The sequence below is a fragment of the Oncorhynchus mykiss genome, chromosome 24 (genome assembly GCF_013265735.2).
Source record: "Oncorhynchus mykiss isolate Arlee chromosome 24, USDA_OmykA_1.1, whole genome shotgun sequence".
Taxonomy (NCBI): domain Eukaryota; kingdom Metazoa; phylum Chordata; class Actinopteri; order Salmoniformes; family Salmonidae; genus Oncorhynchus; species Oncorhynchus mykiss.
The window spans coordinates 4,795,509-4,820,903 of record NC_048588.1 but is presented as its reverse complement, the minus strand read 5'-3'; the positions used below and the strand labels follow the sequence as shown (position 1 = coordinate 4,820,903).

The 25,395-nt window shown below is 45.0% G+C and overlaps 1 protein-coding gene across 1 annotated transcript; it reads left to right on the top strand.

The window, feature by feature from the left end:
- The first annotated feature begins 842 nt into the window (after window positions 1–842).
- LOC110503572 (sodium channel subunit beta-2) lies at window positions 843–23,710 on the top strand. The gene is made up of 5 exons (XM_021581968.2): window positions 843–1,059; window positions 16,409–16,575; window positions 17,329–17,539; window positions 18,060–18,255; window positions 20,643–23,710. The coding sequence occupies exons 1-5, from the start codon at window positions 975–977 to the stop codon at window positions 20,668–20,670; spliced, it is 687 nt and encodes a 228-aa protein (XP_021437643.1). The 5' UTR covers window positions 843–974; the 3' UTR covers window positions 20,671–23,710.
- Window positions 23,711–25,395: the final 1,685 nt, after the last annotated feature.

The window sequence follows — 25,395 nt, the reverse complement described above, 5'->3', positions numbered from 1 at the left end:
GAGAGAGTGGGGGGGGAAGAGAGATAGAGAGAGAGAGAGAGAGAGAGAGAGGGAGAGAGATGCAGGAGTGAAAAGAAAAAAAGAGGGTAACACACAAAGACTAAAACACAGTCCAATGCAAAGACTATCACTCACTCACACAGACAGACAGACAGACAGACAGACAGACAGACAGACAGACAGACAGACAGACAGACAGAGCCACACTGACTGTCATACAGGTGAATCAGTTATGCTGACCTGATTCACCTATTCAAAGGCTTGATGATTACTTGACAAGTTGAATCAGGTGTGTCAATAACTGTGGAATAGGTCAAGTACATGGAACTGCTGTCGGTCCCCCAAGGAAAAGTTGTAAAATCCCTGGTCTCGGACACACAGAGATAATAGGAGATCAGTATAATTGTTTCAGTTAGCTAGCCAATAGCATATTTATATTCCATATTTATATTCATCACCTATACTGAAAGCATGATCCACATAGTCTACTTCATGGGAGAGTGAGAGTCGACACATGTGAAGTGATTCTATTTTGAGCCCGATCAAACAAACAAGGAAAGACGCGATTATACTGTATGATTAAATCCCAGTAGTTTATCTAAGGGCATCAGTGAGTTATGAACATCAAGTGCTTTTCCAAATGATTATGTTAAGTTGAAACGGTAGATCATTGCGAGTAAATGTAGTTTAATGTTTGTTCATTGAAATAGGAGATATGAAAGGGGGAAATGGAGAGCTAGAGAGGGAGGGAGATAAGAGTAGGGGATTTGATTCAATTTCCAACCTCCCTGCCTTCTTTTGAGAGACACCCACAACCATATAATCAACTATTTCTACAGCTACAGTCACTGCCAGCCATATCATAGCACTGAAAAAAGAACACATATTTTAAGATTTTTTCTAAAGTAAAAAGGAAGATTTTACGACATTTCTATTTTATTATATATCGTGACGTTTTACTACAAGGAGATACAATGCATTTTACATTACAAAAGCGAAATAAGACGTGGATGCCAGCTATCAATCTGAGCATCGTGGGATTGATGGTTTATATTATGGGTAAGTAGGCTACAACGGAAGCGTCTAATGTAAAGTTAACAGCGGATCGATATTTGGAAAGATGAGTGACAGAGGCGCAATTGTACTCACTTGGATCAAATGTGCTCCGTTTTCTCCCGCGTTGTGTGTGTAAGTGTGCGTGTGTTTGTGTGCGTGTGTAGATGAGCGACATTTAGATATTCCTGAAATCCTGTATGATTATGGTAGGCTACCTAATTAATAGACTGGTGGCTCACGAAATCCGCCGCTTGTCATCACTATAAATTACCAACTTCCTCACCTCCAAGGCTAACACTTTACCCTCGCCATTAGTAATAATATCTAATACGCCTTTATGCTATGTCAACAGACTCTGTTAAGTAACCTTAACAGTAGACTAAACGAAGGTTTTTTTTTTTTTTACTCCAGAGACAAACGTAGTGAATCACAATAAGCGTAATTCCAGTGTCCCAACGCCTGATCTATATCGAGGAAAAACCGAAACAACGTGGGGATTTATTATTGGCCCGCTATCTACCCATAGCTTAGTCAGAATGTGTAACAGTCGTGTAAGTATCAGGGCTCAGGCAGATCCAGTGATGCTCTCTCTACTGATGCAGGTGCGGGGTGGAGTGGATGGACGCTGACGCACGGACACCGCGTGTCTCCATCATCTCTGCACTAGAGACGCATCACTAGCAACATCGCCTTGCGTACAGGCTATTTGTAAACAGGCCTTGAATCTGAAAGAAATTGTCGTTTATCCTCAATTTAAAATAAAGAACTCTTCATAGTGTTTGCTTTCTCATAATAGCGGGTCTACGGTCAACTGGCTATGACGAAGCCTATACTGAGTTTAGCGCATCTGGGCGGATACAATAATCTATTCACATTGCCTCACTAGTTTAGCCTATATTTCTCGTTCATTTACATAGCCTACACTTACACTTACACTTACACCTACACTATTATTCGTATCCCAAATAGCACTCAGGTAAAGGTGGATAGTGAAAGCTCTGTTTTGTGCTCAGCAGAGGCCTGCTTGGCAACAGGCTACGGATGCGTAATGACAGCTCATGAGATGAATATCACGACCTGTATTAATGTTGATGCCATGACACCATTAAGCCTATGCAGTAGCCTAAACCGTTATGTTCCACACGTGCCTGTTGATACCTGTGTTATCATAATGCTGTAGAATATTACAAATAAAAAAGTAGGTTAAAAATGTGGAAAATATATATTGGAAAAAATAGCATTGGCATGCAGTGCCTATGGCCTAACACTTTCAAACTGTTGTGATGAAGCAACTGTGTGTGTGTGTGTCATCTGGTTCACACTGTCTGGTCCTTGTGCAGTATGCAGCAGAAGAGATGACTAATACCACACCAGCCTCTGAAACCTTCACCATTTTAGAACGGTCATAGTATTGTCATGCTGCTGCGCCTCCTAGACTTCGACACCAGGGGGAGACAGTGCCACGCAGACATTGTACTTCATAGACCAACAGCAATGTCTAGCAGGCAATGCTGGCATGCTGAGCTCACACACACATCCTCTCATGCTGTTTCAATGAGCAATTGGTAATCATAGACGTTTAGGAGCTCACAAATGCTATTTAACAACAGTATGGATTATTGATATGGAGGACTAGGCTACACTGGATGACTAACAACCAAGAAAATGTGTATTATCCATTCGGTATTGGGATCTTTGAGTGCACCTTATAATTTCATCCACAAGGGGGCAGGCTAATCCACAGCCGCTGTATAGCCCAGACTGTAGCCTGTACCACACCGTGGCTATGCAGCATTTTAGTTTGGAGCTGGCAGCATTTATTTCGTAGGATAGATCATACATTTTCATTCTCAGGATAGTGCCATGAGGCTGCTCCTTTTGAATGTGAGGAAGCCGAGAGTAGGAGTAGCTGCTCCGTCATGGAAGGGATGCTGTCGGGTACATGATTAGATAAATCTGTAAGGTACAGATGCGTGGTGCGGGGTGTCGTTTGTGATCCCATAGACTCCTGCATCATGACCTTGCCTGTCAGCAGGTTCACCTAATATTGTGCCCTGTGTCATATCAAAGACACGTACCTCAGCCATCAAAAGACAGAGATCCAATACATTTTGACCACTGTTGCCTCCATAAAGCCAAACGTAAAAACATTATGACCAGCATATTAAGGCCAGTCCCTCAGTAATGTATTACACCACATCATCCTTTCCCCTATTGAACTCACCAGTCATTGAGTATGCTGAGCCATTGCCTACAGCCAAACACACACACACACACACACACACACACACGCATTCACACTGAACACACACAGGACCAAGGACATTGGCAGTCACTTTTATTCGGGGCTATGTATCACTGGGCAGCTAACGGGCACCCGAGGTCACGGGGAGGTCACGGTCTATGAGACAACCTGGTCCATCAACCACCTTGTCAGCAGGCAGGTAGTGTTTAGAAAGTTGTGCCCTTGAGGTTTCTGCATTATGGTACATTTGCAGAAAACGCACAAATTCTATGGTAGCTATGTCAGACATAACACCCCATTACTTTACATGTAGAGTATTTAAATAACCCTATGTAACTTGAATGCCTAGAATTAGAAAAACTCTCAAAATACATGGCTCTGGTCCGAACTAGTCTTGAACCTGGTGAAAGAGCAGAGGCAGAACCACAGTCTCAGTGGATTGGGGATGTCTGTTAGTTCGTGACATTTCCTAACACTGACAAGTATATTTAAAACCAAGTACTTTTAGACTTTTACTCAAGTTGTATTTCACTGGGTGACTTTCACTTGAGTCATTTTCTACTAAGGTATCTTTACTTTTGCTCAAGTATGACAATTGAGTACTTTTTCCACCTCTCTCTCTCACTCACACACACGCACACACACACACACACACACACACACACACACACACACACACACACACACACACACACACACACACACACACACACACACACACACACACTTATTGAACCATTAAGTTTGAGAGTAGCAGCAGCGTAAAATAAGTTGGGGGGCAATGCAAATATTCTGGGTAGCCATTTGATTAGATGTTCAGTAGACTTGTGGCTTGGGGTTGGAAGCTGTTTAGATACCTCTTGGACCTAGACTTGACACTCAGGTACCGCTTGGTGTGCAGTAGCAGAGAGAACGATCTATGACTGGGGTAGCTGGAGTCTTTGACAATTTTTAGGGCCTTCCTCTGACACCGCCTGGTATAGAGGTTCTGGATGGCAGGAAGCTTGGCCCCAGTGGTGAACACACTACCCTCTGTAACACCTTCAGGTCGGAAGCTGAGCAGTTGCCATACCAGGCAGTGATGCAACCCATCAGGATGCTCTCGATGGTGCAGCTGTAGAACCTTTTGAGGATCTGAGGACCCATGCCAAATCTTTTCAGTCTTCTGAGTGCCGTCTTCACGGCTGTCTTGGTGTGCTTGGACCATGTTAGTTTGTTGGTGATGTGGACACCAAGGAATTGAAACTCTCAAGCTGCTCCACTACAGCCCCGTCGATGAGAATGGGGGTGTGCTCAGTCCTCATTTTCCTGTAGTCCACAATCATCACCTTTATCATCACCTTCTGGCACCACACGGCCAGGTCTCTGACCTCCTCCCTATAGGCTGTCTCATCGTTGTTGGTGATCTGAAAACATAATGATGGTTTTGGAGTCGTGCCTGGCTGTGTAGTCATGAGTGAACAGGGAGTACAGGAGGGGACTGAGCATGCACCCCTAGGAGCCCCCTTGTTGAGGATCAGCATGGCGGATGTGTTGTTACCTACCCTTACCACCTGGGGGCGGCCCGACAGGAAGTCCAGGATCCAGTTACAGAGGGAGGTGTGTAGTCCCGGAGTCCTTAGCTTAGTGATGAACTTTGAGGGCACTATGGTGTTGAATGCTGAGCTGTCGTCAATGAATAGCATTCTCACATAGGTGTTAGGTGTAAAAGGGCAGTGTAGAGTGCAATAGATATTGCATCATCTGTGGATCTGTTGGGGCGGTTTGCAAATTGGTGTGGGTCTACGGTTTCTGGGACAATGGTGTTGATGTGAGCCATGCCTTTCAAAGCACTTCACGGCTACAAACGTGAGTGCTACGGGTCGGTAGTCATATAGGCAGGTTACCTTAGTGTTCTTGGGCACAGGGACTATTGTGGTCTGCTTGAAACATCTTGGTATTACAGACTCAGACAGGGAGCGGTTGAAAATGTCAACGAAGACACTTGACAGTTGTTCAGCGCATGCTTGGAGCACATGGCCTGGTAATCTGTCTGGCCCAGCGGCCATGTGAACGTTGACCTGTTCTAAGGTCTTACTCACATCGGCTGCTGAGAGCGTGATCAAACAGTTGTCTGGATCAGCTGGCGCTCTCATGCATGTTTCAGTGTTATTTGCCTTGAAGCGAGCATAGAAGTAATTTAACTTGTCCGGTAGGCTTGTGTCACTGGGCAGCTCTCTCCCTTCGTAGTCTGTAATAGTTTGCAAGCCCTGCCACATCCGAGCCGGTGAAGTACGATTCAATCTTAGTCCTGTATTGACGCTTTGCTTTCATTTTTGCTTGTAAGCACGAATCAGGAGGATAGATTTATGGTCAGATTGGCCAAATGGAGGGCGAGGGAGAGCTTTGTACGCGTCTCTGTGTGTGGAGTAAAGGTGGTCTAAGAGTTTTTTTCCCTCTGGTTGCACATTTACCATGCTGATAGAAATGAGGTAAAACTGCATTAAAGTCCCCGGCCACTAGGAGCGCCGCCTCTGGATGAGTGTTTTCCTGTTTGCTTATGGCCGTATTCAGCTCATTGAGTGCGGTCTTAGTGCCAGCATCGATTTGTGGTGGTAAATCGACAGCTACGAAGAACATAGATGAACACTCTCTCGGTAGATAGTGTGTTCTACACACATGTATGCTCACACACACAGACACACGCACGCACGCACACACACAGTGGATGAATGCAATGTCCTGTTAGCTAAGAAACCACAGGAAACTACAATCCTACTCTCCCCGCAAAACACACTCAGAGTTTAGTGGAGGTATGGTAGAACCTCAACAAAAGCTTGCATTCTCTCCCGTGCTATTACAGTTTTTTTTCGATTGCTAAACGACAGTGGACACAACTGGAGTCACATGTGCAAAACTCTAACTACAGTCTGCACAGCAGCAGTTCATGTGGACCAAACTCTAGTTCGTTTTTCATTGCTTGAACACAGTTTTCAAAACTCTACACACTTATCCCATGACTTTAACCACAACCTGCACAACACTGTGGATTTACAGCACTTTGTTCAAATGCTAACACACTGCTGTCAAAACTGTGAACCACACATTCAAAACGGAATAGATTTCAGCCTTGTGCCTTTCAAACATTGCTGATTGCAATTTCAGCTGAAAGGCTAAGCAGGTGTCTTGTTTTAGACTTGTTAGTGAACACACACACATATTACAGTATATATACTATTGAAGCAAACTGCTAATTTTCATTTACCTTAAAGAATTGTTATGTTCTAAAAAAAAATTATAAATCATGTGAAAGAATGTCACTCTTTTCTTTGAAGAAAATATTACTTTGTATGAAGTCACTGAAATTGTTAAAACTGTGAAAAGTTTGTATTTTCTGTATTGGTGTTTGATGCTAGTGTTTTTACTCTCAGTGTGTTCTGAGTGACAGTGTGTGTTATCTCAGTGAGGGTTGTGCATAGTGTTTGGCTGCACTGAGCGTGTTTTGAGCCATGTGTTAAGAGTTGTGTTGCTTGGAATGAGTTTAGCAGGTGATGTGAACTGTTTAGCTCAGGTGACTGTTGGTAGTGCAGACTGTAGTTAGAGTTTTGCACATGTGACTCCAGTTGTGCCCACTGTCGTTTAGCAATCGAAAAAAAACTGTAGTGTTTAGGCTAGCTTCGCAGCTGCATCTGAAATGATAGGTGTAGTAGTGCAGTTTTGCATTTACACTCTTAAAAAAAACAGGTGCTATCTAGAACCTAAAAGTGTTCTTCGGCATTCCCCGTAGGAGAACCCTTTGAATAACCCTTTTTGGTTCTAGGTTGAACCCTTTTGGGTTTCATGTAGAACCCTTTGCACGGAGGGTTTTAGAATTAACCAAAAAGGGTTCACCTGTGGGGACAGCCAAAGAACCCTTTTGGAAACATTTTGTCTAAGAGTGTAACCTTTCTTTATTGTATACGCCATATGTTATGTTAACTGTAGAGAACACATCTTGATGACCTGAAGTTATCTTGGTGCATGTGTGTGTGTGTGTGTGTGTGTGTGTGTGTGTGTGTGTGTGTGTGTGTGTGTGTGTGTGTGTGTGTGTGTGTGTGTGTGTGTGTGTGTGTGTGTGTGTGTGTGTGTGTGTGTGTGTGTGTGTGTGTGTGTGTGTGTGTGCGTGTGTGTGCGTGTGTGTGTGTGTGTGTGCGACCATATGTATTTAGCTGCCTCACAGCAATCCAATGACATTTGAAAGTCGTTTCTACAGCACCACAGAGCATCTCGTCCTTACCTTCACTTTTACGATGACCTCGAGCCTCTGGGGGGAAAAAATGAGCTGAAAGACAGAGAGAGTGTGAGAGTGAAGAAGGGAGGAGGGAGGGAGAGGGCCCTACACTGCAGTATTTCCTGCCTTGTGATCGCAGATGAAGTAGTGCAGCATGAGCAAACGGTCACATGGGTGTTACACACCATTGACACACTTGCCTTATAGGATGAGACAATCTCTCTCAGAGTGCTACACATATTGTGGTATTATAGTTCAATATGTGTGTGTATCGGCCTATAGTTTTAGACAATGATGTTGGCATCAGACATACTCTCAACTCCCAGTAACACGTACGGAAAACATGTACATTTGTCCAAGATAGCGTTTAACTCAGAGATCACCTTCAGCGGTGATGAAGTGCGTCAGAGTTTCGAGCCAGGCACTGTTCGTGTATGATCAACGTCAACTCCTCATGCATGTGCTCCCCACTGACGTGATGTAACTCTCCCAACCAAAGCCTCTTGCACAAGACTTTTGTTGGACTCCCCCTTTAAATTACTGCAGAACCAAGTGCTACTCAAGTTTGGTTAGCTAATCTCTTGGTGTTGGCAGTGAGCTACAGTAGCTTCCAATTACTTCCTATTATGTAGACTTTGAGTGTCGTTAAGACATGCCAGCTGGCTAAGCAGGGATGGGATCAGCTGATTGTGTATGTACAGTGTAAGGATGTGATGGACATAATGTAAATTAACCCCCCCTCGGTGTGGGAATGTACTCACCCTATAGATGCACAAGATACAGTACAGTGTACGATCTTAATTTGATCACTCTTTTGTTGCTGAATAATTTCCCTACACGGCAGAAAATGCAACCTTGTAGGGTATTTGAGGTTTGAAAAGGCTTCTAAAGTTTGTAATTTCCACTTTAAACTACAAGCATACTTGAAAATGTATCAACCCTTACTGTTTTCTGTTGATGCAGGGTTATTTTTTTCTGCTGTAGCAAACAGGCTCAAATCCTACATCTGTATATAGCTCATTGGAAATATACAAGGGCAAGGTATAGGCTGGGAAGACATTCACATATCACTAGTAAATACTAGCGCGCAGGACTGAGTGATGACTCTGCAAGTACATGTGCTGTGGGCTGTGTGCTGTGTGTGACGTACAACTTGTGCATATGTTTTGCCAATGTGTAGCTATGGGTCGATATATGAGCATATGTGTGCGCGTGGGGGGGGGTGCGTCATGTTTGTATGTATATTGTGGGATGTCAGCCTATTTGTCCCCCCCCTCTCTAAGAAGGTGCTGTGCTGCAGTACTTCCAGAGGACACCTGATTCAGAGAGAGGAAGGGAGGGGAGGGAAGACAAGAGGACAGGGAGGCTTTGAGGGAGCCGAGGGACAGGACACTAACTGCACCACTACAGCACACAAACAGTGAGAGAGAGAGAGAGAGAGAGGGAGAGAGAGAGGGAGAGAGAGAGGGAGAGAGAGAGGGAGAGAGAGAGAGAGAGAGAGAGAGAGAGGGAGAGAGAGGGAGAGAGAGAGAGAGAGAGAGAGAGAGAGAGCGTAGAAGGTCTATCTGCAGCAGAGACCCGTACGATGAAGAGTGAGTGCAGCAGCAGTGGGAGCTTGTCCAGGAACACAAAACTCGGCAGACTGCAGAGGGAACGAATGGTGCAGAGCCAACACACCCATCCCACCCCGGCATCATGCACGTGCTTGCACTCACTAACAGCCACACTCAGACCAATACACACACATCCCACTGAGGCACCCACAGAACACACACATGCATGCACACACAGGGCACCCTTAGGGGGTCCTACTGTACCTCCTTGCCCGTCCAAATAAAAGATTGAAATAAATATTTATTTGACCGAGACGTGCGCTGACAGAAAGACGCATCAATCTCAGATAAAGCATCCGACCGAGCAAAACAGCACCCCTCTGTCTCAGTATGTATAGACCATGAATTTGATGCTGTCTGGACCAAAAAAGGGTGACATGTAATACTAATTCTGTCCAGACAGCATCAGACACATGGGCTACATATAGTAAGACAGAGGGGGGCACTGTTTCGCTCATTCAATGCTTTCTCCGATGAGAGAGTTTCAGCAGAGACGAAGAGGTGAAGCGAGCGGGCTCACTCTCGCCAAAATTACTGTGGATTGTTTCAAATCACACGTGTGTAGGCCTATGCCTATTTGGGAAGCCCACAATTTGGGCAGTGCATGTTGCAATATGTCGAGCTGATTGAGTTGCGGCAGTCAGTGAAAAGCATCTAAAATAGGTGTGAAGATAATGTGTCTTGGGAATAATGTAAAATGTTGCAACAAGAAGTAAGGGAGGGGTGTGTGGCAGAGATATGGCTTGTCTTTTTCCAAAAGTAAGACATGGCAGAAGCTCTGCTTCTAGCTCTTAAACAACTTTGCAGTATTTTTCTTTTTTGTGGGTTGTTTCTTACATTATTAGACCAGAACATTTTTTGTGTTATTACATACAGCCGGTAAGAACTTTTGGATATCAGAGTGGCGTTAACTCACCAGCATTATGACCAGGAATATGATGGAGAAGAGGTATTCGGAGTGGACTTCTATTCTGACTCAGGGGGTGGGCACACCATCCACCGCTTCCGAGTATATTACTAACTCATGTTAATCTCTGGATGTAGATGAGCTCAGTACAAGGATCTCCTTTCAGAGAGACATCAGGGACTGTAACATACTCTGTTTCACGGAATCATTGCTCTCTCAGGATATACTGTCCCCATCCAAACAGCCAGCTGGGTTCTCAGTTCTCATCGCACTTCTAATCACGCAGATAGGAATAAAGAACTCTCCAGGATGAAGAAAGGCGGTTGTGTATATTTCATGATTAACTACTCATGGTGTGGTTGTGATAACTTACAGAAACTCTAGTCCTTTTGTTCACCCAACCTAGAATACCTCACAATCAAATGCCGAACATATTACCTCCCAAGATAATTATCTTCGGTTATAGTCACAGCCATGTATATTCCCCCTCAAACCAATACCACGACAGCCCTCAAGGAACCTCACAGGACTTTCAGTAAACTGGAAACCACATATCCTGAGGCTGAATTTATTGTAGCTGGGGTATTTATCAAAGCAAATTTGAGGAAAACGTTACCGAAGTTCTATCAACTTATGGACTGTAGTACTCGAAAAACATTAGATCACTGCTACTCGCATTTGGCAAATCAGATCACAACCCCATTTTGCTCTTCCCTTCCTATAGGTGGAAACTCAAACAAGAAGTACCCGTGCTAAGGTCTGGTCAATGCTGGTCTGACCAATCGGAATCCATGCCTCAAGATGGCAAGGGGACCGGGAATATGGTTGAATACAAACAGTGAAGTTATTCCCTCCGTAAGGCAATCAAACAGGCAAAATGCCAGTATAGAGACAAAGTGTCACAATTCAACGGTTCAGAGAAGAGACGTATGTGGCAGTCTACAGACAATCACGGATTACAAAGGGAAAGCCAGCCATATCGCAGACAATGACGTCTTAATCCCAGAAAAGCTAAACACCGTCTTTGCCTGTTTTGAGGATAACCTAGTGCCCGCTCCCAAGGACTGTTGGCTCTCATTCTCCGTGGCCGACTTGAGTCAGACATTTAAGCGTGTTAACCCTCGCAAGGCTGACGGCCTTATGGCATCCATAGCCGCGTCCTCAGAGCATGTGAAGACCAGCTGGCTGCAGTGTTTACAGGCATATTCAATCTATCTTTTGGTAAATCCGACCACAAATCTATCCTCCTGATTCCTGCTTACAAGCAAAAATGAAAGCAGGAAGCAACAGTGACTCGTTCTATAAAAAAATGGTCAGATGAAGCAGATACTAAACTACAGTAACGTTTTTCTGGCACAGACTGGAATCTGTTCCGGGATTATTCCATCACTGGCTTTATCAATAAGTGCATTGAGGACATCGTCCCGACAGTGACTGTATGTACATACTCCAACCAGAAGCCATGGATTACAGGCAACATTCGCACTGAGCTAAAGGGTAGATCTGCCGCTTTCAAGGTGCGGGACTCTAACCCGGAAGCTTATAAGAAATCCTGCTATGCCCTCCGACGAACCATCAAACAGGCAAAGCGTCAATACAGGGCTAAGATTGAATCGTACTACACCGGCTCCGACGCTCGTCTTATGTGGCAGGGCTTGCAAACTATTACAGACTACAAAGGGAAGCACAGTCGCGAGCTGCCCAGTGACACGAGCCTACCAGACAAGCTAAATCACTTCTATGCTAGCTTTCGAGGTAAGCAACACTGATGCATGCATGAGAGCATCAGCTGTTCCGGACGACTGTGTGATCATGCCCTTTAAACAGGTCAACATTCACAAGGCTACAGAGCCAAACGGATTACCAGGATGTGTTGTCCAGGCATGTGCTGACCAACTGGCAGGTGTCTTCACTGACATTTTCAACATGTCCTTGATTGAGTATGTAATACCAACATGTTTCAAGCAGACCACCATAGTCCCTGTGCCCAGGAACAGAAAGGCAACCTGCCTAAATGACAACAGACTCGTAGCACTCACGTCCGTAGCTATGAAGTGCTTTGAAAGGCTGGTCATGGCTCACATCAACACCATTATGCCAGAAACTCTAGACCCACTCCAATTTGCATACCAATCGAACAGATCCACAGATGATGTCTTCTCTATTGCACTCCATACTGCCCTTTCCCACCTGGACAGAAGGAACACCTATGTGAGAGTGCTATTCATTGACTACAGCTCAGCATTCAACACCATAGAACTCTCAAAGCTCATCATTAAGCTAAGGATCCTGGGACCAAACACCTCCTTCTGCAACTGGATCCTGGACTTCCTGACGGGCCGCCCCCAGGTGGTGAGGGTAGGTAGCAACACATCTGCCACAGTGCTCCTCAACACTGGAGCCCCCCAGGGGTGCGTGCTCAGTCCGCTCCTGTACTCCCTGTTGGCCAGGCACGACTCCAACACCATCATTAAGTTTGCAGACAACACAACAGTGTTAGGTAGGCCTGATCACCGACAACGACGAGAAAGCCTATAGGGAGGAGGTCAGAGACCTGGCCAGGTGGTGCCAGAATAACAACCTATCCCTCAACGTAACCAAAACTAAGGAGATGATTGTGAACTACAGGAAAAGGAGGACCGAGCACGCCCCCATTCTCATCGACGGGACTTTCGTGGAGCAGGTTGAGAGCTTCAAGTTCATTGGTGTCCATATCACCAACAAACTAGAATGGTCCAAACACACCAAGACAGATGTGAAGAGGTCACAACAAAGCCTATTCCACCTCAGGCAACTAAAAAGATTTGCCATGGATCCTCAGATCCTCAACAGGTTCTACAGCTGCAACATCGAGAGCATCCTGACAGGTTGCATTACCGCCTGGTACGACAATTGCTCGGCCTCCGACCGCAAGGCACTACAGAGGGTAGTGCGTACGGCCCAGTACATTGCTGGGGCTAAGATGCCATCCAGGACCTCTACACCAGGCTGTGTAAGAGGAAGGCCCTGAAAATTGTCACAGACCCCAGCCACCCCAGTCATAGACTATTCTCTCTACTTCCGCATGGCAAGTGGTACCGGAATGCCATTTCTAGGACAAAAAGGCTTCTCAACAGTTTTTACCCCCAAGCCATACAATTCCTGAACAGGTAATCAAATGGCTACCCGGACTATTTGCATTGTGTGCCCCCCAACCCCTCTTTAATGCTGCTGCTACTCTCTGTTCATCATATATGCATAGTCACTTTAACTATACATTCATGTACATACTACTACAATTGGCCCGACCAACCAGTGCTCCCGCACATTGGCTGGCAGGGCTATCTGCATTGTGTCCCGCCACCCACCACCCGCCAACGCCTCTTTTACGCTACTGCTACTCTCTGTTTATCACATATGCATAGTCACTATAACCATATCTACATATACATACTACCTCAATCAGCCCGACTAACCAGTGTCTGTATGTAGCCTCGTGTCACGCCCTGGTCTTAGTATTTTGTGTTTTCTTTATTATTTTGGTCAGGCCAGGGTGTGACATGGGTTTTGTATGTGGTGTGTTTTGTCTTGGGGTTTTTCGTATGTATTAGGATTGTGGCTTAGTGGGGTATTCTAGGTAAGTCTATGGTTGTCTGGAGTGGTTCTCAATCAGAGGCAGGTGTTTATCGTTGTCTCTGATTGGGAACCATATTTAGGCAGCCATATTCTTTGAGTGTTTCGTGGGTGATTGTTCCTGTCTCTGTGTTTGCACCAGATAGGGCTGTTTAGGTTTTCGCACATTTATTATTTTGTTAGTTATTTCATGTATAGTGTCTTTATAAATTAAAGAACATGAATAACCACCACGCTGCATTTTGGTCCGCTTCTCCTTCACAACAGGAAAACCGTTATACCTCGCTACTGTTATAGCCTCGCCACTGTATATAGCCTCGTTACTGTTATTTTTACTGTTTTTATTTCTTTACTTACCTATTGTTCACCTAATACTTTTTTTGCACTGTTGGTTAGAGCCTGTAAGTAAGCATTTCACTGTAAGGTCTACCTACACCTGGTGTATTCGGTGCACGTGACAAATCACTGTTGGTTAGAGCCTGTAAGTAAGCATTTCACTGTAAGGTCTACCTACACCTGGTGTATTCGGTGCACGTGACAAATCACTGTTGGTTAGAGCCTGTAAGTAAGCATTTCACTGTAAGGTCTACCTACACCTGGTGTATTCGGTGCATGTGACAAATCACTGTTGGTTAGAGCCTGTAAGTAAGCATTTCACTGTAAGGTCTACCTACACCTGGTGTATTCGGTGCACGTGACAAATCACTGTTGGTTAGAGCCTGTAAGTAAGCATTTCACTGTAAGGTCTACCTACACCTGGTGTATTCGGTGCACGTGACAAATCACTGTTGGTTAGAGCCTGTAAGTAAGCATTTCACTGTAAGGTCTACCTACACCTGGTGTATTCGGTGCACGTGACAAATCACTGTTGGTTAGAGCCTGTAAGTAAGCATTTCACTGTAAGGTCTACCTACACCTGGTGTATTCGGTGCACGTGACAAATCACTGTTGGTTAGAGCCTGTAAGTAAGCATTCCACTGTAAGGTCTACCTACACCTGGTGTATTCGGCGCACGTGACAAATCACTGTTGGTTAGAGCCTGTAAGTAAGCATTTCACTGTAAGGTCTACCTACACCTGGTGTATTCGGCGCACGTGACAAATCAACTTTTATTTGATTTAATTTAGTAGGCCTGATGACCAATGATGAAACAGCCTACAGGGAGGACGTGAGGTCACTGACGGAGTGGTGCCAGGAAAATAACCTCCCTCTAACGTCAACAAAACGAAAGAGCTGATCATGGACTTCAGAAAACAGCAGAGGGAGCACGGTTACAGTAGTTAATGCATGTATGTATTAAATACAGTAATTTCTGTTAATGCATGTATTAATTACAGTAATTTTCCTGGCCTGTAGGAAAATGCCCACTTGGCAATGTCTGATGTCTAAACTCACCACGTCCACCACTAATAAGCCCATCTTCTCAGTAATCTTTTCTTCACATCACACGTTCTAAACGAAGTCTGTTTTTTTTTCCATTGCGAATGATAGTTCCTCAGTATTTGAAAACTATTTCCAACACTCCTGTCCTCGATCACCAAGCGATTATCCCATTGGAAACGTTATAAAAATCGCTGTCTGTCCCAAGCTCACTGGCGTGGGAACCTCTGAGAGTCTGGAAGGGGCTAGTTGATACAATGCTACAAGTTCACAAGCGACAGCTTACTGCCGGACCCAGTTGATGATTTGATACATTTTTGCACTATCAATAGCTCAAGTCAAAGGGAGGCAGAGTCGAGAGATTAATGCTAATTTCTTTAGCCGCCAATGGACCACAGTGTATCAACGTGTCCATATGGCCTTAGTTTAATTTCTACTTTTATATTTTTGTAATTTTACTTCCGATTTTTATGACTAACCCCGTGACAATGATTTGAAATGCTGAGCTGAGGATCTCAGTAATAGTTTCTTCACCTCATACATTGTAAACAAAGACAGTTTTTTTAAACATCCATTGCGAATGATAGTTCCTCAGTATTTGAAAAATCTTTCCAACGCAAGCAAGCGGGTGCACACATAGGAGGACCCGTGAAAAAACGTGCCCACCTATGGATATCAAAGGCCCTTCCAACCTATTCGTTCTGGTGCCTAGCCAGCACACACACAACACACACAAACACACACAGAAACAAACAGACGTGCTAATGTTCACACTAATACTGTGCATTGTCATCATACGCAGTACACAGACACAGCACTGTAGGCACACACAGGTATACAGCACAGTTCTGCCTCAATGCCTCAATGAGTTATGTATTCAGGAGATTCAGCCAGACTCGTTTTCGGCAGCTTTAAACAAATGCTCATGAAAGGTGTGTCTGGAGCTGCGTTAGGAGTAACCGGGAGCAGGAGTGAGTCACTGTGTGCATACCGAGATGTTGCTACGGTTCTGGTTCTGGGCTGCGCAATGCCTCCCAGGTTGTGAGGACAACTAGTGTCCAGAACACGACTGCTAAAGCATTATTCTAATACCGCTCTCACCGTCTGCTAATGGTGGTCACTTTACAGAGGATTTCACTGACAAAAAAATTAACCCTTTGAAATACGCACCGTGCGCGTTTGTTTATGTGACGATCGCCATACATATGTGTGTAATCGGAATGGTCTTTCTCCTGAATGAACTCACTGCTTCCTGCGGAACAGCAAACAATCAACACCCATACTTCCATGTGTAGCCGATCTGTGTGTTTCTTAACCAATCCTCTCCGTCTCCCTCCTTCCCCCAGCCTGCCCTGCGTCCAGTATGGATGTGCTGGTCCATAACCGCATCAACGTCCTGAACGGCACCATGGTGAAGATCCAGTGCATCTTCACCTCCTGCTACAAGGTGGACGTCAACAAGTTTGCCATGAACTGGACCTACCAGGAGAACACCAACGAGACAGAGGAGATGGTGAGAGACCAGACTGTGTGTCTGCCCTTGTCTTGTGTCAATGTCCGGCAGATGCACAGTGTCCATTTCAGGACACCCTCAGTCTCAGATTGACTCAAGGAAGGTGAGGACTGGCTCAAGGAGGGGTAAGCTGTAAGGCTAAAATGGACACCATACGCCTGGCTCTTTCTTCACTCTGCCATGATATACAGTAAGACAATTCTTTTTTCTTTTGCATTCTCCATCCTCCTTACGTTTCCGGTGTCAACTCCCTCTCCTCTCTCTCTCCTGTCTCCGATCTGCTTTTTTAAAAGCCAAGCTTTCTCCAACTATTTCGACGTCTTTCATTTGACTTTTATTTATTTCGCCAGGATAGTCTACAGATGTAGGATCTTAATTTGTTCAGCATTGCCGTAGCAAAATCATCCTGCCGCAACAGGATTTTAACGTTAGGTCCATAATGTTGCTTCTTCAAGTGGTTAGGCTATGAGCTCGACAAAATTAGACTGCAGTACCTGAAAAGTGCAATACTGTTAATATAACCGTGTATTATTGCGGGTTTTCAGTGAATGTATGTAAATCACGAAGCTCATCTGGATTTCCTGCAGTGCGGGAAAATTCTCAATAGCAAAAAGAGTGAAGAAATGAAGATCCTACATCTGTTCTCAGTAATAATTGCCACTGTTTTCCAGGGAGTCCTGGGTTCAATAACAACGACATGTTTCCTGTCTATCTTTCTGCTAATCACTCTCTTCTTCCTCCTCTCTCCTCCAGTTCATGACCTATAAGAAGGGGATGATGCCCATGCGGACAGACCGGTTCAGTGACCGGGTGCAGTTTGTGGGTAACCTGGAAAAGAACGACTTGTCCATCACCCTCTCTGATGTCCAGCTGTCGGACGAGGGAGTCTATAACTGCTACGTCCGTAACCCCCCTGACCGCATCCAGGGCCACGGAATCATCAACATGTTTGTCGTCACAGAACGTAAGGGGGAAAGGCGGGGAGCAAGAAGAGGGACAGGGGGCAAGGCGGGGAGCAAGAAGAGGGACAGGGGGCAAGGCGGGGAGCAAGAAGAGGGACAGGGGGCAAGGCAGGGAGCAGGAAGAGAGACAGGGGCAAGGCGGGGAGCAAGAAGAGGGACAGGGGGCAAGGCGGGGAGCAAGAAGAGGGACAGGGGGCAAGGCGGGGAGCAAGAAGAGGGACAGGGGGCAAGGCGGGGAGCAGGAAGAGGGACAGGGGGCAAGGCGGGGAGCAGGAAGAGGGACAGGGGGCAAGGCGGGAGCAAGAAGAGGGACAGGGGGCAAGGCGGGAGCAGGAAGAGGGACAGGGGGCAAGGCGGGGAGCAAGAAGGGGGCAAGTTACTTTGCTGTTGCTTCGCGAGTCTGAAAATACATGATCTAAGTGATTGATTTTTTGTTGTGTCCTCACACTGGTTAAATCAGCCCTTTGCCAACTGTACACTCTATTTACAGAACTATCTCACCTCCCCCCCCCCCCCCCACAGTGCCTCCCCCACGGGACTCGACAATAGCGGTGGCGATCGGGGCATCAGTCGGCGGTGCGCTGGCTCTGCTCATCCTGTCCATGGTGGTGGTGAAGTGTATAAGGCGCCACAAGAAACAGGAGCTCATCTCTGACGAGCAGAAGATGGAGGAAGAGGGCAAGCTGGATGCAGAGGGGGGCACCGAGGAGGGAACCAAGTGAGAACCGCCCTTTTGTTGAAGTTCTCTTCAAGTGATGTCTTCTTCTTTAGCCGTCCTATGTCTTCCTCGATACCTCTACAGATGTAGGATCTTGATTTGAGCCAGTTTGCTGCCGCATTAAAATAATTCTGCAGCAACAGGAAATGGGAAGTTGGAAATTCTTCTGGAATTTTACATATGTGTAAGGGAAAATCAAGTTTGAAATTTCTAAGTGGAAATTACAAACTTCAGAAACCTTTTTAAACCTCAAATACAGCACAAGTGTAACATTTCCTGCATTTCCAGGAAAGTTGTGCTGCAACAGGGTGATCATATTAAAATCCTACATCTGTATATTGCTTTGCTCTAGGACTCTTTCTCCAAGGTTGTGAAATTCTAATGACGCGTCCCCGGATTTGCGCTATTCTCCTCTTTCTTTCTTTCAATTCTCTTTGCTGTTTGTCCTTCTCTCTAGCGCTCTCGCTCTCGTCTTCTGTCATCTACTTGAGGCAATGCCTTTGAGGCAAAACTGGAGAGTCTTAAAATCTACTTCAATTAGCTTTCTCTTTCAGCTGTACGTATGTGCGCTGACGAGGGTGGTCCATCGTTTATACCTAACAAGTCACAACATTCTGGAATAACCCCAGAAACGTCACAAAATATAGATGCTATGGAAACACGTGCCAGAAATATGTCCGGTGTAAAGTGGATTCATACATTTCTCTTAAAACATCCTGACAATGTGTGTGTGTGTGTGTGTGTGTGTGCGTGCGTGCGCGTGCCCCCATATGTATGTGTGTATATTGCCATGAGCCAGGAAGCTATAACCGGCCTGCATGGTCCTGGAGGCCCAAGGTTCGCTGGAGCCACACCCCCTCCCTCACGCTGGTAACAATTTGTGATTGGTGTTTTGTGCTGGTCATGTGACCCCCGTTACCCAAGAAAAAGTGGCCAGTTATGGCCTTCTACCCCAAACCTTGATGTTTATCCCGCTCTCTCATTACCATGGTGATGGGAACTTCCAATTCTGTTTGCTATTTAGCTACGATAATAGTAGTGTGTCCTTGGCTCATGTCCTGTATGACCACTGATGTGAAAGGACAATAGATTAAAACAGTGTGCTGTCGTCTCATGTATCAGTGGCCGTGAAGGACGGGAGACATGGAAAGGACTGTTGAGACACAGTCTCACTCTCAACCTCTGTCCTGATCTCATCCAATAGAACGGTCAATCCTATCCTACCTTTCCCCCTCTGGTCTGCTCTCCCTTCTACCTTCAACCTATTTTCTACCTGATGATCTCTCTTCCAGGCCTTAGATCGGATCAGTTCTGATTCTGAAAGCCTGTAGGGGCTCAATCCTAACGTCAGATACAAACACAGAACTTTTCTGCACAAATCTGTCGTCGAACACGATTCATGGGGGAAGGAAAAGTTACGTGTTCTCACTGTATCTCAAGTTAGATTTGTGTCCATTCGTTTGCAGTCAGGTGTTTGTTTGACCTGACACGTGGCTGTAGACTCCGCCATGCAAGGTTCCAGGATGAATTTCGGTCCTACTTTATTTGGATAGGCCTGGATTTTCATGGTCATACTATCAGCAAACCGTCTGTTGATAAGAAACTGCTTGCTCGTGTTTTAAGGTTAGGTTTAGAATAAGGGTTAAGGTTAGGGCTAGGATTAGGGTAAGTGTTAAGTTTAGGGTTACTATAAGAGTTAAGTGAGAGATAGGGTTAGTAGATAGTTAGTTGAAATATTACTGATAGTAGATAGTAGATGGTCTTTAGAGCATCTTCAAAGGGACTAAGCACATGTGTCACAGCTTTTTTGTTTGCAAGCTATGGGAGTCTACAGCCATGTCTCAGGGCAATGTGTTTGCATGTTTTTTACTAGGTTTTGAGTGACTCGTATCTAACCTGTTTCCCACACTAACTCCATGAGAGATCCAACCCTGCCTGCTTCTGCACAGTAGCTATTGCTGTGTTTGCGTTGTGACCCTAGCCAATGTGGTGTGGTGATGGGTGTGTGTGGTGCAGTCTGTGTTTGGTGTATGGGATTGTACAAGTTAGTCCACGGCTCTTCCCCCTGGTCCTACAGTGGGATGTAAATAATGTACAACAACAATAGCATGGAAATCAGATTTTAAAAAACAAGTCCGGTTGGCTAGACAACCAGTGCCTACTTTAGAAAGCACTGACCTAGACGTTTAAACCATCTTGTCTTCTACCCTCACGTGACTTTATTCTGTGGGACATATCTTCAGTGTGTTGATCTTAGGGGTGCTGTTTCCTTGTATATGTTCAATAGCTGGATGTGATGTACTATATGTACTGTATCGCTGAGCTCATATATATCTCTGCTCTCTTCTCTCCCTGCCCCTCTGTTTCCGATGAACCATAACCTTCAGGAAAGCATTCCTGCCTGAAGATGTATAGCGACCCTTCCATGAATCCTTGTCCAGCATCTGCCTCACCCCACGCCCCCTCCTTCCTTCCCCTTGCCCAGCCAAACAAAATTGCCGTTGTGGGAAGCCGACGCCAGCCACGCTACCCACGCCACCCCTGCCTCTGTCTTCAGTCGGCCATCTTATCTTCTCTGACAAGAAGCCACAAAAGGCGGAGGAGGCTTGTGGACGGCAGCCTCCAAACGACATTCCTCTTTCCCCTTTTTCCTCGCTTCTAGTCTCTCTTCAAATACAGACGTAGGACATGTGAAGTGCAATGCAGGACATTTAAAATGTGTACTGTATTTGAGGTTTAAAAAGTGTTCTGAAGTAATTTACACTTGGACATTTGTAATTTACACTTGGATATTTTAGACCTGATTTTCCCTTACGAAAAATGTATCAACTCCTAGAGAAATATCAATTCATTATGATTCACGTAATAATTAACATGTCCTGTCGCTGCAGGATTATTTTCCTACTGTAGCAAACTGGCACAAATTAAAACAGCCGTGATTACTGGGAAAGATCCTGCTCTCTCTCTCTCTCTCTCCCTCTCTCTTGCTCTCTCTCTCTCTCGTTCTCTGACTCTCTCTCTCTCTTTTTCCTGCTCTATCACATTACTTAGAGATGCATAATGGCTGGGGCAAAAAAAGTTCCCACAGCTAGTGTGTGTCCAAAATGACAACCGTTCTGTGTGAGAATGGTATGGATGGATTGTTTTTGTCTGTGTGTGTTTGTTTTTTATGTACAAGGGTATAAGCTTGTGAATGACCTTCAGATGTCACTGCGGGCAGTGTGGGTGTATACACGTGTGTGAATATGCGTTTGAGTGTCCTTAGAGTGTTTGAAGCCAGGGATGATTTTATCAGTCGCCAACCCTTCTGAACCCTCACCTCCAATATGATATTTTATCCTGTGTTGCTTCCTCATACTAAGTTACTACTGCATCATATATTAGCATGATGTTTTTTTGTACACATATTATGACTGGCACAATTCTGCCTACGATGGATGGATCATTAATCTGTTGGTCTTTGATGATATTGTAATACACATTGCACAAAAAGCCCAATCCCCAAATGATGTCCCCCTTTTATCCACCTGCAGTAACCCTTGACACTCAAGTGAGCACGCAGACACATTGACTATACGCGAACCAACACGTAAGCTTCGACCACCACATACAAGCCACGTAGCTGTTTTGCACGTAGCTGTTTTTTCCACAAAAAGAGGCCTACACATACACACAAGCTGAGCACTTTCAGGGAAAACAGAATAAGAGTAACATTTATATACAGATACATATATTTCTAAGTTTTGTCCTAATACCAAGTTGTACTCTAGAGGTGTGCTTTGATTGCTGTCGCTAATTCAGGTGTGGTTGTCGCCGTCTTAAACGATCAATGTTCGAATGTATGAGACCTCTCTCCGCTGAGGTACTTGATCTGGGATGTTCTTCGGACGTTACATATTTAGCTGAATGAGCATTGCACTTGGTTGTGATTGTATTTGGGAGACAACGTGAGATGTAATTACTATACAATCAATCATTCCACGTTCCACCCATTGCGTTTCAAACTACCTTCTGAGACGTAGGGCTTTAATTACATTATCATGAGAGCGTGATCATGTATGCAAGTCTGTGAAGGATCACAAAAAGTATCCAAAAGGACAGGTGAACGTTGGAATTGCTCAACAACATCACAACCGCAAATGAGTAACATTATTTATTGTAGACAATGTTTGTAATATGTCGTCTTCATTTGCTCCTTGTGTCTAAAAGTCTTGGCTTTGTATTTTTTTTTCAACAGACATTGTTGGGGGAGCAGACAGGCTATGGGAGTGTAACTGTAGTTATATGACTGGGTGCCTCTGGTACTGTCCGATGTGGTTTAAAGGGCTAAAGCCAGGGGCCACGCTGATTCTGTGCCCAGGAGTGCCCTACCTCATCTGGAGGTAGTCTCTGCCTGTCTCTGCCTGTCATTGGCCGTCTCTGCCTGTCTCTGCCTGTCATTGGCTGTCTCTGCCTGTCATTGGCTGTCTCTGCCTGTCATTGGCTGTCTCTGCCTGTCATTGGCTGTCTCTGCCTGTCATTGGCTGCCTTTACGTTATTCACTGCCAAAGCATGTTTCCTCTTCTACTTTTTATTTGTCTCCTCAGATCTCCTAGCCGTTCTAGTTTTAGATTTCTCTTGGGTCGAGTATTGTACTTTGACATTGTTGAATTTTGTACTTTATGCCATGACGTGGTGGTTGTTCTAGCTGTGGAAACTGTTGTAGCCATCATTGCTTGGTCTTTGGGAAGTTGGCCTGAGTTTGAGGAGCTCACATCTGAACGATCATTAATTAAACAGTGGAAGGTCAATGCTGATCTCTACCTGTAGGGCGTACACGCTACCATTCTAGACTTACTTAATGGCTAATGTAAATTAATTCAACTTATGGGCAATTGTGAGTGTGGTGTGTAAATCAGCATGTAGGGAGTCTGAGACATCAGCTGGAATCATGGTGAGAAATGAGTCTGGGAAGATTGTTGCCACAACCAGAGACCATAACTAAGTCACAATCTGACTTACTTATCCAAAGTAACCTCAAGAATTACAAATAATAATCATTTATATTGTACTGTATTTTATACACGAACACACACCGACACACACTGCTACCGACGGCTAGGGGACAAAGCAATTACATGTAGCCTGATGAAACAAACATCACCTCCATTTCCCCTGTCACTCACTCTGACGTCTCCCCTGGACTCCTGAATGCCGGGATAGCTAGCCGGGATAGTCCCAGAGTTTTGCGTTTTGACTGTCTGTCTCCGTGTGGTCATGCATGTTTTTGCTGCAGTTGTTCCTCTGTGACGCATGGCTCTAACCAGGACCCTCTCGCACCGAACACCAGAAATGCTTGTCTCTAATAATGAGCTGTATTCATTATTGTATTTTGAAATAAAAAATGAGCATAGAAATATTACAGTGTGCCTTTTATTGTCAGCAATTGTTTTACGAACCCCTGACAAATGAGCTCTAAAACGTCCCCGTGGAATTACTACCGGTGAGAAGGGGTGATTAATGATAGCAGGTGAAGTGTGGAGGCTGTGAGGCTGGGTTATGGCTGATGCACCAGTGTGCTGTGTGTAGCTACTACTGTTAGACAGCACCGTAGCAACATCCAAATACTTAATCTTGCTGGATAGAGAGACAAAAACAGCAACTCAAGCTGCAGTTAGGTTCTCTCTCTCTCTCTCTCTCTCTCGCTCTACACTTCCTTTTTTTCTCTCCCTCTGGCTGTCTGAAAGTGAGACAAATAGAGAGAGGAAAGTCAACTTTTCTGCTGGAGCCTGGAGAAGAAGAGAGGGGGGGGGGGGGGGTGAGGGAGAGAGGATGGATATGTAACACATGTAGTGCAGGTATCTGGGTCTCAGTGGGAGGGTTCTTAATAAATGGGCCTGGCAGGGGTTAAGATAACAGCAAGGCCAAAAGATCACTGCAGAGTGTTTCGCGGTAAGCCAACAGAGGGGTCTCCGGCACAGACAGGACTGAAGGTGACACACACATGCAAATTAATGCTCACAAACTCAGTTATAGACACACACTCTGTTTCACAGGTCAAATCCTACTCAGACGTGCTTGGTCAAAAATGCAGCAGCTGCTGTCCAGTGTCAGCAATTAGGTATAGCGCTAGTCAGTTAGGCGTGTGTGTGTGTGTGTGTGTGTGTGTGTGTGTGTGTGTGTGTGCGGAAGGAGAGGGAGCTGCCAACACTAAAAGTATTTTGCCATGAGTGCACTACTTGAATCAGTCAAAACTCCTAAATAGCCCTCAGTAAATCTGGTCTCAGAATATAGAATTAGGAAGAGCCTAGCCAAGCTGCATTATTCATTCGTTTCTCTATTGGGATCTTAACTGTATTACATAACAAACAATACAACTAATTCCTCCAGCTCTCCAGTCCTCAGCTCTTAAGTCATCAGCCCATTGGAGTTATTCTCGCTTTCTCTTTCCTCCGCTCCCTTAAAACACCTCTCAATTCCGGGAAATCCTGATCAAAAGAAATAAAGCTTATCTGAAATCGGACTCCATCTCTAAAATCTATATTTAGTTCCCGGTTGTCATGCGGATTATAAAAGACATTCCTCAGCCGAACTGGGTCTGATGAGAGCCACATATTGAATAATAAGCCCAAGTTTAAATTATTGTTTTCACAAACTGACAAATATACTGTATGCACTTGTTGGTCTCAGACAAAAGTACTATTTCTGTGAAAGGTTAGAATAGTTTCAAAACCACTCTTGATGAATATTAATAACACGGAGCATCACTAAATGTAAACAAATTTGAAACAAAATTAAATAGTTATGAATTTACCCAAACATGCAACAACATGACTGTTGTTTCTCAGTGCTAGACAAGATTGGTCTTGTTTACTTGGAAAACTCTATGTTGTGGCCTATTGATAGGTTCAGCTCCGTTGTGCATAACTCTGTCTGGTTTGCCCATTCACTATTGACCATGAAAATAGCCAACCCCACATGAGTCCTTGCCTCCTCTTTCCCAGAGTACCAAGGCTTTGGGCAAGTCTGAGGAAGCCTCCTAAGAGAACATGGTGGTGGATGCTGGAACTCTGTCGGGCTGAGGATACATCCCTGCTGGACCCCAGCCATTTAACACAGTCATCTGACTGCAAAACCAGCAACCTGGACTTCCAAACACCT